The 13,457-nt window shown below is 34.5% G+C and overlaps 1 protein-coding gene across 2 annotated transcripts in view; it reads left to right on the top strand.

Annotated features, from left to right (window-relative positions):
- LOC145680609 (cubilin-like) overlaps nucleotides 1-13,457 on the top strand; it is a 1,259,764-nt gene that overhangs the window by 213,279 nt on the left and 1,033,028 nt on the right. For both annotated transcript variants that reach the window (XM_081751290.1, XM_081751291.1), the window contains exon 2: nucleotides 11,326-11,839. In XM_081751290.1, the coding sequence (XP_081607416.1) occupies nucleotides 11,734-11,839 (106 nt within the window). In that variant the 5' untranslated portion in view covers nucleotides 11,326-11,733. The remainder of the gene's footprint in view (nucleotides 1-11,325; nucleotides 11,840-13,457) is intronic.

Here is a 13,457-nt window from a genome sequence, read left to right on the forward strand (position 1 = left end):
CTTTTGTCGCTTCGTGTTTTGCGATTGTAGCGAAAGTATTTTCTTTTTTTTTTAATAAAATAGAAAAATGGCTTTCAAATTTCTATTCGTCACCAGCAGTTCCTTGATGAGAAGGCTTTAGTGATTTGTTATTCAAAGTTTTTGCCATTGATTGTCCCGAATACAATATTTCACTGGACTAAACGATTGTTTGTAAGACCACCTGTAGCACTTCCTTTAATTATTTTCCCATATATACATGGCTTTGCGTCAAGAGAATGCCTATCTGATATCGTTTCTTACAACAGGTGTATCGAACTCGTAGCCTGCATGTCACATGCGGCACTCGACTCGTTTTTCTGCGGCTTTGGATTCACCATGAAGAAAAGATAGAATTTTAAAAAATACAAAAGGAAAACCAGGCACAGGCAGCTTTCCTGATGTTGCTCTCCTCCCACAGCAGAAGAAATGCAATCCTAGAAAATTCGTGTTTTGGGACAGAATTTCTGGACTGTGTATACAATGTCCATACACAATTTTCAGGTAATGTTTAACGATGTATATACGAGGCGTGTTTTTTTAAGTAAGGTCATTTTGAACATAAGTACATAACGACAGATTATTTCCAAAAAGTAAATGTATTTTCAGAAAGTACATACTTTACTCTATTTTTCGACATAGTTGCCAAGTTTGTTCAAACACTTATCATACCTCTCAACCACTTTCAAAATACCCTCTTCATAAAAACTTGCCGCCTGCTCCGATAACCAAGAGTTCACTGCCGTTTTCACATCGTCGTCATCATTGTAACGGTTGCCACTGAGCTATTGTTTGAGGTGGAAGAACAGATGGTAATCGCTCGGCGCAAGATCAGGACTGTAGGGTAGGTGACCTAAAACTTCCCAGCCAAAACTGTCCAACAAATCGCTGGTCTGACCTGCAGTGTGAGGTCTTGCATTGTCATGGAGAAGGACAATGCCTTTTGTCAGTATGCCATGTCGTTTGTTTTGAATCGCTCTGCGTAGCTTTCTCAGGGTTTGGCAGTATGCTTCTGCATTGATAGTGGTTCTTCGTTGCATGAAGTCGACCAACAAAACACCATGCCTATCCCAAAACACCGACGCCATGATTTTGTGCTGGGACAGAGTCTGCTTCTCCTTCACATTTACAAGCAAGTGTGTGTGTCTCCATTCCATGCTCTGTTGCTTCGATTCGGGCGTGCTATGCGAAACCCATGTTTCGTCTCCAGTTACGATCTGACACAAGAAGCCGTCACATTCTTCGTGATAACGAGTCAAGAACTTCATCGCACACTCAAATCTTTGGTTTTTGTGGTCCTCTGTTAGGAGTTTCGGGACCCAACGGGAGCACAGTTTCCTAAACTTTAAATGTTCAGAAACAATTTTGTAAAGCACTGATCTCGACACGTCAGGAAATTCGTTTGAGAAACCTGTTATTGTGAAGCGCCTGTTCTCACGAACCCTCGCTTCAACTGAAGCCACCAAATCGTCTGTAATCGAAGAAGGGCGACCTGTGCGGTCCTCATCATGGACGTTGTCACGGCCATTTTTGAATTCTCGTACCCACTTACGCACTTTGCTTGCACTCATAACAGTATCACCGTACACTTCGCAAATCTGTCGATGAATTTCTGCAACAGACAGGTTTCTTGCTGACAAAAACCGTATCACTGAACGAACCTCACACGCGGCGGGCGACTTGATAGTCTTAAACATTGTGAAAGCACAGAACACAACCGTACAGGTCTGCTACAGAGCTGAAACTGAGCACAGTAGTTCCCGAGGCATGCCGGTGCACGATGCACACGCTCGTTGCGGTATACGCGCGAACTACTAGTGTCTACAACAAAACGGACCTTACTTAAAAAACACGCCTCGTACATAACCATGATTTTTTGTATTCTGTGTTCCGACGGAAGACACATAGGATTTCCGTCTATACACAATGCATAAGTATACATCAATACTTCATTAAGAACCCCGTAGTGTGGTATGAGCCATTTCTCTAGTAAAAATCTAAAAGGGGTAAATTCTGGGGGTGAGTTTTTCTCGGGCATTTTTTCAAAACCTAGTCAGGCGATTTTGCTTATACTCTATACATAAATAACTACTATATTACTATCCTGATAATGTGCCATATCTAACTTGTTCTTTTAAACAAAATCCATAAGGAATAATTTACTCTTGAGACACTGAGCGAACCTCACACGCAGTTTTTTCTTGAACGATTGTCTCAAACACGACTCAGGCAATTTTGTTCATATTTCATTAATAAATGCTCCAATAAGAAGCTCTAATATGATACAAATCATTTTTCAATGAAAAGCTCACAAAGAGTAGTTTACTCATGGGAGTAAGATTTTCTAGGACGATTTTCTCAAAAACGGCTCGAGTAATTTTGTTCATATTTCACAAATAAACGTCCCAATAAGAAACCAACAATATGTCAAAAATCATTTTCTATTAAAAAGATTCACATGCGGTAGTTTACTCTTGCAAGTGAGTCTTTCCCAGACAATTTTCTTGATAAAGAATCAGGCAACTTTGTTAATATTTTATACATAAACATTTCTCTAACTACCCTGCAATACAGCATGAATATTCTTTTCTGAAAAAGTCCATAAGGGGTTTACTTTTGGAGATGTTTTCTTCAGTACAATTTTCCGAAAGAGTCTATTAAAATATTGGTTGTATCTCGAAAAAAAAAAGAAAAGCTAATAATTACTGCTTAATATGATTATAAGTGGAAGCGAGAATGAGAAAGATTTGTGCAGGGGCGCTTACTTTTTATTTTTCATTTTACCATTTCCATTTTATTCTTACTGTCATTTTTCAGATCCTATATTTTGTGTAAGAAAACCTTTCATTATATTTTCTCCACCAAAAGCAACATCACTTCTTCTCTGTTTCGTATACGAAATATATAGATCTAACCATGTTTTAAGTTGAGGATTTTTAACCCATTTTGGATAACATAGACGCATTCTACAGCAAATTATCAATGCACATAAGCTGTACAAGAGTTACCTAGAACATAATAGACCTTAATGAGTTATTGCTATTAATGAAACTGATAAGTTCCTTAATTATAGTTTCCTAGCTGTGTTAATGAGTCAAGAGCCATTACTTGCTCTGTACAGGAGCAAAAAAAAATATGACAGACTATGCTATGGTTCATAGAGAAAAGCTCTTCATAAGCTTCGCAGCAGAAGCAAGGTTTAGAGATTGGTCAATTGATCCGTTGTTATCTACCGTGCTCTTTCCTACCATATCATTTCCAAAAGGAAGTAATAGTATGTTAAATTGTTTAAATTGTTTAAATAAACTTGCGTGTGTACTGTAGTGGTACTTCCAGCGTTTATTCACAGAGTAATGACATTCAGACTTGTTGAACTTCTACAGCGTGCTATTGAGATTGATGTTCATATAATCTCAATTTCTGTGACATTATTTTATTGAAAATAGAACTTGAACGAAGCTATATCTCTACTGACGTGACCTTTGTATAAAGTTCATAGCACGTAGGTCGCAATTCTGCAGCTTTGAAATATTTGTCTTTGTTCAGTAGTGGGATGTCACATACAACGCAATTAGAAGGCGGCAAAAATATACGTAATTGACAAACAATCATGTATCATATTAATTGAATCAATATAAAGCACTTTGAAAAATATAAATTTACGCAACTATTGAATTAGAACTGTCTTGTACAGCCCGCAAAGCTTCCAAATAGTTATGATTTTCGCAGCAATAAAGAAAAGAGATTATGACGAAAATAGAAACGAAATTGTTTAAAAGAACAAAATTAATAATAAAAATATGTTTATTAATTTCTTACAAGTACAATAATGCTTGTGTTGCCATTAGTCCTGGAAATAGACTTCTCGAATTTTCGGAAATAGAAATAAAATTGAAATCTTTCAGTTTAACGTCATACGTTTATGCCCTTTAGGCTATGGGAGACGAATGGTTAAGACAAGTGAATGATAATGGAAATATCGGTGCAATGATAATGTGGGAGGCAACGGAAATACTCCGAAAAAACCCACGGACACGATGTTGTCTACCACAAACTTACTTAGCCGGGAATCAAATCAAGAACCACGCGCTGCAGATTTAAGTGCTCTGTCACTAAAGCCACCGTGCTCCATATTCGTATATAGCACATTATTAAAGAGTTAATAAAAATAACCCAACTCTAGGTGGGAAAGTCTTGCAATTTGAACACATTACGGTAGTTCGGGCTTAAATTGTAGGTTCATATCTCACATAGCCTTGATGTTGAAACTGAAGGTTAAACTCGGGTCAAACTAACCAACCAATCTGTGGGGCAACCAAGGCTAACGGTGTAGCAAAAAGGTTTCGTGCTGGAATATATTCGTAAGAGAAATATAAATTAAACTGCATGATTAGAGAGAAAAAGAGTTAAACTGATCAAGTCAAGACATGTTTTCTCACGCTCTGATATGGCTAATGTTATGAAGCTATTTTTCAAAACAAAGGATTACGATTCCACAAGTGCCTTCTGCGTTCACTGGTAATTGACGTGCCAAACGATCCTAAGAATTTAGAAATGAACCAATATTCTGGAAGAGGGGTTCAATTGTTCCCTGTATGGAGGCATGTATACCATGAAATGATATGAAGCATATGGAGATCCCAGAAAGAAGAAAATTGGACAGCTTTTACCGCCGCTTCCCTCATCAAATTTAACGATTCCAGGATTTCAGGCCTCTGTTTCCTCTCCGATAGCACACATTCAAGAACAATAGCCTACTTCACCAATGATAGGAGTGTTACAGATGATTCAAGCTGCACTGAAAACCTCTCTTTTGGAGGCTCTACATCTATATTCGCCCAGGAACGAGCAGACACATCACCGACACATCATCCTCAGCACACCAGTCTATCGGCCCTTTTCAAGTCCAGCAGATTGAACTACCTCTAGTCTTCCTCCTAACCTCAACATTTGAGACATTAGTGATGATAATCACAATCCGGATGGAACTCTATTTGAGAAAGCGAAGAAGACAGTGAAAAACCATCAAGGTATCAATTTCACATCTACTCAAACTTCAAATTCTTTTATGATACTTCAGGACTTCCAGGAAAATGCAGATGGATCAAGCTCTTTCATCTCCAAGGATAGGTTGACAATAGACAGGAAATGCATACCTCACTTACTAGTTAATTAAGCTATCCAAACTAGACAATATGAGTTTTGCAATATTGTCGCGACCAAATGTACAACGCTTCCTAATGCACGATTATACCCGACTATATCCCTATTCAATACAAAATCTCGGAAGGCTGCCATGCTCTGGCGTATTATTTAAAGAAGACTAATGAGAAATACGTCAATGAAACTCTCCGATGCAAGAATACGAGGCGCATAACAAAAAGACAGATATTAAAAGAAAAGAAAGTGACAGGAGAAGAAATTTATTGTAATTGATGCGCAAGTATTGGTTATTTTTCGACGTAGTCACCTTGAACTTCCACATAGTTCTCGTCGTATGGCATAAGCTTCCGTAAACCCTCTGTGTATAAATATTCCTCCTAAGAGTTCAGCCAGTCTAGAACTGATGTCTTGAGCACTTCATCGTCGTTTAAACGGTTCGATGCAAACTACTTTTTCAAGTGAAGAAAAATAAAAAAAGTCAATGGGAGCAAAGTCGGTGCTGTAAGGGAGATGATTGAGTGGTTACCACCTAAAACTTTGAATTGTCTCAACACTATGAGCAGCTGTGTATGGGCAGGATTGTCATTAACCAGAAGAATTTCAGAGCGTAGCATTCTTCTCCACCGATTCTGAATGGCACATTGCAGAATATTCATAGTGTTTGGCAGTGCACTTCTGCTGCAATTGTTCTTCCTGGTTTCACGAATTCCACAAGAATCACAACCTTTTGGTGTCAAAACACGGTTGCCGTAATTTTATGAACTAATGGCGTTTGTTTGAATTTCTTTGCTTTTAGGAGAACCATAGTTCCCTCATTGCATTGATTGCTGCTTCGACTACTCAGTGGTGTACGATATTCAGATTTCATCCCCTGTCACTAAGTGAAAAGAGGTCATCCTCATCCTCTTACAACAGGTCAAAAACCATGTCCAACTATCGCATATTTTTCGCTCTTTTTTAGCGTCTGTCAGCATTTTTGACATCTATTTCGCACACAGTATATGATAACTCAGTTTGGCAGTCACAATTCAATACATTGTTTCAAGAGACACTTCTGGTAACTCTTTGGCGAGTTCAGTTATTGTGAACCGGCGATTGGATCACACTATCACCTGATTATCCGACGGAACTCTAGACCTTCCGCTACGCGCATCATTATAAACATTTAAGCGCCTTTGCAGAAATTCATTGTATTATTGGCTGATCTTTCCTTCACTCATTACTTTCGGTCAGTACGTGACACGCTATTTCCGATGGATGTCAACTGTGTACTGTTATTTGACGTTCAGAAATCTTATGACTGATTTTACTTCACATTTGGCAGTATTTTGTATTACGGCAGGCATTTCATCTTATTTCTACTCGCACATACGCATTTCCACTGAGACGCTTCTATTTATGTTGCAAGCTCAGAATACTAGTGCATGCCCATGCGCATGGTGAAGGACACCAGTGTTGCCAACTCTTGTGAAAATATCAGCCTTCCTTTGACATGTGTCTCGTAATTTCGACAACTTTTCAATAACTTTTACAATTCTCTCCCCATTCATCCTCCTAATTTGACATTTAATTTTAGTATTACATTATATAAAATGTACCGAGAAAAAGAAAAGGTTCGAAATGCTAAAGAAATAGTGAAAACATTTCAACACTTATAAACTAAGAACTTATATTAAGATATATAACTTATGCGTAAAAAACAGACTTAAATAATAGAATGCCGATTGGAGAAGACTTGCCGGAATACACGCCTTTAAGTAAGCTTCAAATTAGGCATTGCTATCTTGGAGAGAACTAATACTACTATAATTGTTCTAAAAGTTTTATTAGAATCATTCAGTAGGACATACATGTAGGACCATTAGTGCGTACGTACGTACTTTATTCCACACGGTAACTCTTGAAAGCTAATTTTTGAAAACTCTCTTTTGAATAGGAAACTAGAGTAATTATCTCGATTGAATTCGTTAATGGAATCAATCCATTAACATGTTAACAGATAACAGTGACTGGATTCATTTTAAAATCTACGCTATTCCCTAGCTTCTATGTAACCTGCACAGTAGCAAGGACATGTTGGTTGCCTATGGCAAAAGGATAAGAAATAATAACATCTACATATTGCCGTCTTCAACAGAATTTATTCGGATTTTTTTATTATTATTTTAGTTTCAACACCCGAATAAATATTCATAACTGTACAGATAATTATTCCTTATTCGAAAAATTATTGATTATTGAAATAATTATTATAATAATTTCTCAATGTCGGAATTATTATTCGGAGAATTATATGAATAATAAGTGTTATTAGTATATTTGTATCTCGAACTTTCGAAGAACCCAATATCCGAATATTCTAATTTTAATAACATTCTTGACTCATTTCAGTAGAATTTATTTACAGAAACATACGAAGATAAATTTACCTGATAAATCAATTATTAAGAATTTTTAAAATTTTTTGAAACATCGTCTTGTTCGTCTACCAAAAGTGTTATACAAAAAAAAAAGAAAGAAAAGTTCTCTTATTTTCTAAACTTTTTGTATTTTCATGTTAGAAATTAAAAAGCATGAACTTAGGGGAGAGTTATTTAGTTCAGAATAGCTCCACATATTTTCTAGTATACACCAGAAACAAACATTAAAGTAAGAAATTATTTACTGTAGTAATTATTGACCATTATAGTAGGCCCAATATTTGACACATTTATGTATTTAATCAAGCATTTATACAGTAAATTTTTTATACATAAAAACAAAACTAATGCGATCGATCCATTTAAGAGAACTAGTTTCGTAAGTTTAAAATCAAATTAAAATAATTCGTTTGGATTCAATATCTTAAAAATGTATTTAGTAATGGAAAACAATATTTTAAGAATAAAAATAAATTTTGTGAAGCAAACAGATTTCATAATTATAAAGAAAAATTAAAATAATAAAGAAAAAATATTAAGCTTAATATAAAATTAAAATCAATATTAAATTAAAAGATTCCCCTGCTGCTAAGTTTTGGCTATGTGTGACGTGTCTGTGAAGCAAAAGAGAATTTTTATGTTCTTGCATCAGTTTGAATTATTCGTAAACGATTATAGACACAGGGTTGAATATAGCCTGTCTTACTAACGCCCTAATTCCATCAAAATAACACTTTTTTTTCTGAGGAGCATGGTGTATGATCGTTGCCTTATTAACCTCACATTCCTATTACATCCCTTCAGACACTTTGAAAAGCTGAAGTGGCCATTTGCAATTCATTTTTAGTCTTTTTTCCATACACTCTACTTTAAGTCACTATGGAGCTGAAAACAATGGCAAAAACCATCTTCAGAACTTTTTTTTTTCAATCATAATACTGTAGTTTATTTGATGATATTCATAGAAAGTTCAAAACACCATTATGAAACAGTTTATTATAATGGACAGATTCAATGTAGAAAAGAAACAAAGCCTCACACTACGTAACAGGTGGGTTGAGACTCAATTACGTTGTTTCCGAACTTAACGTTACGCTGCAATCTTTTTAAGTGCGCAGTACGCACACTACAATGCAGCTAAAACAATACATTTCACATTGATATTTCAGGTAGTCTAAAAATGTTAAACCTTTTGCACACGAAATGGCTTTCGTATTCCAAATCAAAGAGTATATGAGTTGCAGTGGCACAAGCCTTATGTAATTTAACAGGTCAATTGATAGTTGAAGTTAGTAGATATGCAAAAAGTTCAAGAATTCTCACTAATAGACGTTGCACCGTGAAGATGGGTGATTTTCCACAAAGTTAAGTTACATTTTACAAGTTTATTTCTATAAAGACGTAAATGCTGCGCAGATCCGTGGAGAAATCTGTGCTGCTTATGGACAAGATAAGTTATCCAAAAAAAAAAAAAAAAAAAAGAAAGAAAGAAAGAAAGAAAGAAAGAAAAAAAAGCAACTAAAAGATGGATCAGGCTCTTTTGTTCTGGAAGTTTCGATGTCCAATTATGCTCCTTGCAGTGGGTAACCAATCACAACAAAAATGTGTAGTATTCTGGTAAACTTCGAGTAAGAACAGTATTTATGCACTCAACGTAATCACCAATAAACATCCATAATCGTACAATCTTAAACAGCTTTGGAAAGATAATTTTAGACCTAAGGGTACGATCAATAATAGGTAAATCTGATCAGATATATCACAAGGAAAAACCCTCTGGTGGGAGAGGATATAAGTAAACTTTTGTGGGAGACTGATAAAACTTCTCCCTGTGATCACATCTTCGTGGTATTTAATAATATTTCCTTTTCTTTCTTTCCTTGTTTTCTTTTTTGAACATTTTACTAAAGGAACGCTGTCCCCTAACATCCCGCAACATTTCCACCCCTGGTATTATACTAATTGGAGAAATATTGCTATAAAGAGAAGTTTGATGTTGGGTGCAACATGATCTGACTCAAAATCTTTTACTAGAACCAGTGAATCTCTACTAAAACATAACGAACCGGTGCCATTTCTGCAAGTGATGAAGAGTGATGAAAAGTGGATAACCCACGATAACAAAATGCGAGAAAGATGATGCTCGAAGCGAGAACAAGCTCCACAGTCCGTTTCAAATCGCACACTAACGTCTAGGAAAGTTATGCTGGTAGGATTAGTAAGGTATCGTGAGAACAGTAGACTTGAACTGTCGACAATTGTTGATAATACAGGGACCTGAGTACACGTAGTAATTCCAAAGAAACAGCCAGAACTTGTCAACAGAATGGACGTCGTATAGCACACTGACAACGAGAGACATTTTACATCTTTAACGACTCGTCAGAAATTGATATATTTTTTCTGGAAGCTTTAAAACATCCACCATATAGCCCTTACCTGGCACCGTTAGACAATCATTTGTTTCGGTCTCTGCAGAACTTCTTGAATGGTGTTAAGTTAGTTTCAAAACAGGCGTGCAAAAGCCATTTGTCACAATTTTTTGATCAGAAATCACGGAAATTCTATAGCGACGGGGTTATAGTGTTGCCTGAAAAATAGCAGATTGTTATCAAACAAAATTAAGCATATATGGATTCATATTTTTATTCTTCGATAACAATAAACGTCGTCCCATGAAAGCTCATTACCTTTTAGACAACCTGATAAATTCAAATTTTGATACTTGCCTGTTACTGACGCAAACTCATTTGCAGTAACACAACAAAGGACATTACCAACCCCTACACTCGCTTTTCTCAGCTATTAAGAGTGCACGTGACGAGAGTCTGTTCTTGAAGCATTTCTTTTCTCTCCTCCAACTTTTATATTTTAAATAATCCTATAGTTCAAAATATTAAGCGATCCAATCCACGCCGATATAAATTCAACAAATATCCCCTATAATTTTTAAAGGAATATATTTGAAAAATCAATTAATTCTATTCTACAAATATTTGAGCATAAATCTATCTATCTATCTATCTATCTAGATAGATAGATAGATATAGATATACTAGTTATATGAAAGAGCTTGATAACGAAACTTATTTTGAAGTATCTTGTACAAGAAGAATATGTGACAATAACTTGAAAACGGCATGATATTTAGTATTTTGACAAAAGCTTTAGGTTGTCCTGTACCTATATACAACATTGAATGAAATTTTTAGGTTTACGTCCTACTAGTACGCCTTGTAGACTAAACGAGAAAGATTTATTAATGAAAATGAATGATTATTGTGAAAACGAGCATGTGGAAGGAAACAGGAGAATCTCGAGACAAGCCACAGACATGATATTGCCCACTGAAATAATCTGGCCAACATAACCTGAGATAGAAACTGGAACAGTGCACCAAAGGTGAGCTACCGTGCTCCCTCCTAAAATACAATATAAAAAATACAATACAATGGTCCTATATAATAGTATTAACAAAATACTGTTTTCAGGTTATTTTTAATATAATAAGTTGTCAAACAAATCACAGTTTTTCCTTTTAATATAGAACATAAACAATATTTGTGAATTCATAAGACTAATAGGTATGGTATGATGAATTTTATAATTAAGAAAACAATTATTGGAAATCTAATTTAATTTTTATTATTAATTACCATAACACAATTATATGTTTTGCATTACATTATTAATTAATTCTTTTTTATTTTTATTTTCTTTACAGATGTACCGTGCGCAAATGCCCATTTCCATGCAATACTACCTTCGCGATCGTGGTTGATGCATAACGCTCCGTAGAAGAGAAAAAAATGAGTTCGCGTGATTAAGAAATTAAAAAAGAGAGAAAAAGTGCTGTGTGAGTGTTTTGTAAGTGATGCTAGTGATGGTTTTAAGTGATGATTTTAAAGTGTAAAAAAAGTGCGATTATGAAAAATGTGACTTAACACAAAGAAAGAAAGAAAGAAAATGCGATTCTTTTGAATTTTTATTAATTACAGATATATATAAAATAGTAGGCGTCTTTTCTACACTTTGAATTTGTTTCAGAGAAATATTTTAAAACAAGAATAATGCATTTTCGAATTCTTGTCTAAAACGAATTGGTTTTTATTTTCCATATTTCGAAATCAAAATGAAAATTTTAACATTTTTATTTCTCGTTGTGACTTTGATTCTTCAGATTTATAGTCCGGGAAGATCACAAGTTGCATGGACACCAATCTACGCATTTGAAGGCAGTAAGTATATTTCCATTCTTATTATTTGAGCATAGACACTTTATTTGACTTTATGCATAGTACTAACTGCAAAAACACTTGTGAAAACAATCTCTTTTTAAAAGCATTAATAAATTGGAAAAATAATATTTTTTGCAAGATAGTTCAGTGTTAGTGCTTTTTAAACAGATTTCAAAAATACACTAGAAATGAATAAACGATTTCTTTTAGTAGAGTAAAATAAAAAATAATGGAATAAGGCTAAAGTATTGGGCCCTCTTTCGGAGGTTGAGATCTAAAATTGTGATTCATATTTTGCGAAGTAGTTGACTAGTGACCAATGCTTTTAAGTTTAGTCCATACGATATATGTAACGCTTGAAAAAAATCGAGATCGCAACTGTGACTGGAAATACGAATCTGGTGCCTTATCTTTATAGAACGTTACTATTTCCAATTTGTAATTACCAATAATTCTGAACTCGTGCTTGGATGGATTAAATGCAAAATATAATAAATACGTTATGAAATTATAAGTTTCCAGTTTAACTTGAGACATAACATGAATTGTTTACATTAGGAGATTTTGATCCATCCAGAAAAGTGGACAATTGGTATTTCAGTGCTCAAATTACAAGTTATGTATATGAACATAAAATGAAATGCCGATATTATGTAAAATTTCATTTATATGGCCTGGAACTAATGTTATCTTTGAAAGGTAGCCTGTGCACTTCAAGGTAAGCTTGTACTTTTTTATACCAGAAACTATAATTTAAGATGAAAATATGTAGAACTATGCGTAAAATTGCATTTGTATTATTGTGGTGATTGGTCTTCAAAACAGGCGCTAAGAAATGTAGAGCTCTCGTATGTTAGAGAATAGTATTATATTTCCGATTTTGCATAAAAAGATTCGTTTATTAATATTCGTAACCATTGTCATCTACGGAAAGTTGGACATTGTTGTGTTATTAGAGTAAGAAGTTAGGAAGAATGCTTCTTTTTTTACGGCTTCTAATGAAGTTAAAAACTTGACACTTCACCTGGATCTTTGATATACAGTATTATTTTCGCCTAATCAGATACTGTCTCTCTAGCAACAGTGCTTCCACTCAAGAACAACATAAAATTGTTTAAAAAAGGGAACTTTAGAGAAATTCGAAAAATTTCCCTCCGTTACTTCCCTCTTGTATGCAGTACTGGAACAATCTGTATACCATCTACAAGCCTGTTTCATTAACTTTCAAACGAAGTATAATATGTAACATAACCCCAACTACAGGGTGTGCTAGAATGTTTCAATATATATATATATATATATATATATATATATATATATATATATATATATATATATATATATATATATATATATATATATATATATATATATATATATATTGATCGTTATTGAATATTTTTAGTGTTATTGTTGAAGGCAAGAATCTCTTCATTTAATATTTAATGAAGAGAACTCAATATGTAACTCATTTTTCTGTCAAAAATTCTTAATGGGTAGTTTTCTCTTGATTTTCTTGGACATTTTCTCGTAAGCTACTAAGGCATTTCTTCATATGTAATAAATGATTAACTCATTAAAAAAAAAAAGACATACAATGTGAAAAACCATATTCCAT

This window comes from Thermobia domestica, chromosome 3 (assembly GCF_964235325.1).
Source record: "Thermobia domestica chromosome 3, izTheDome1.hap1.1, whole genome shotgun sequence".
In the NCBI taxonomy this organism is placed as follows: domain Eukaryota; kingdom Metazoa; phylum Arthropoda; class Insecta; order Zygentoma; family Lepismatidae; genus Thermobia; species Thermobia domestica.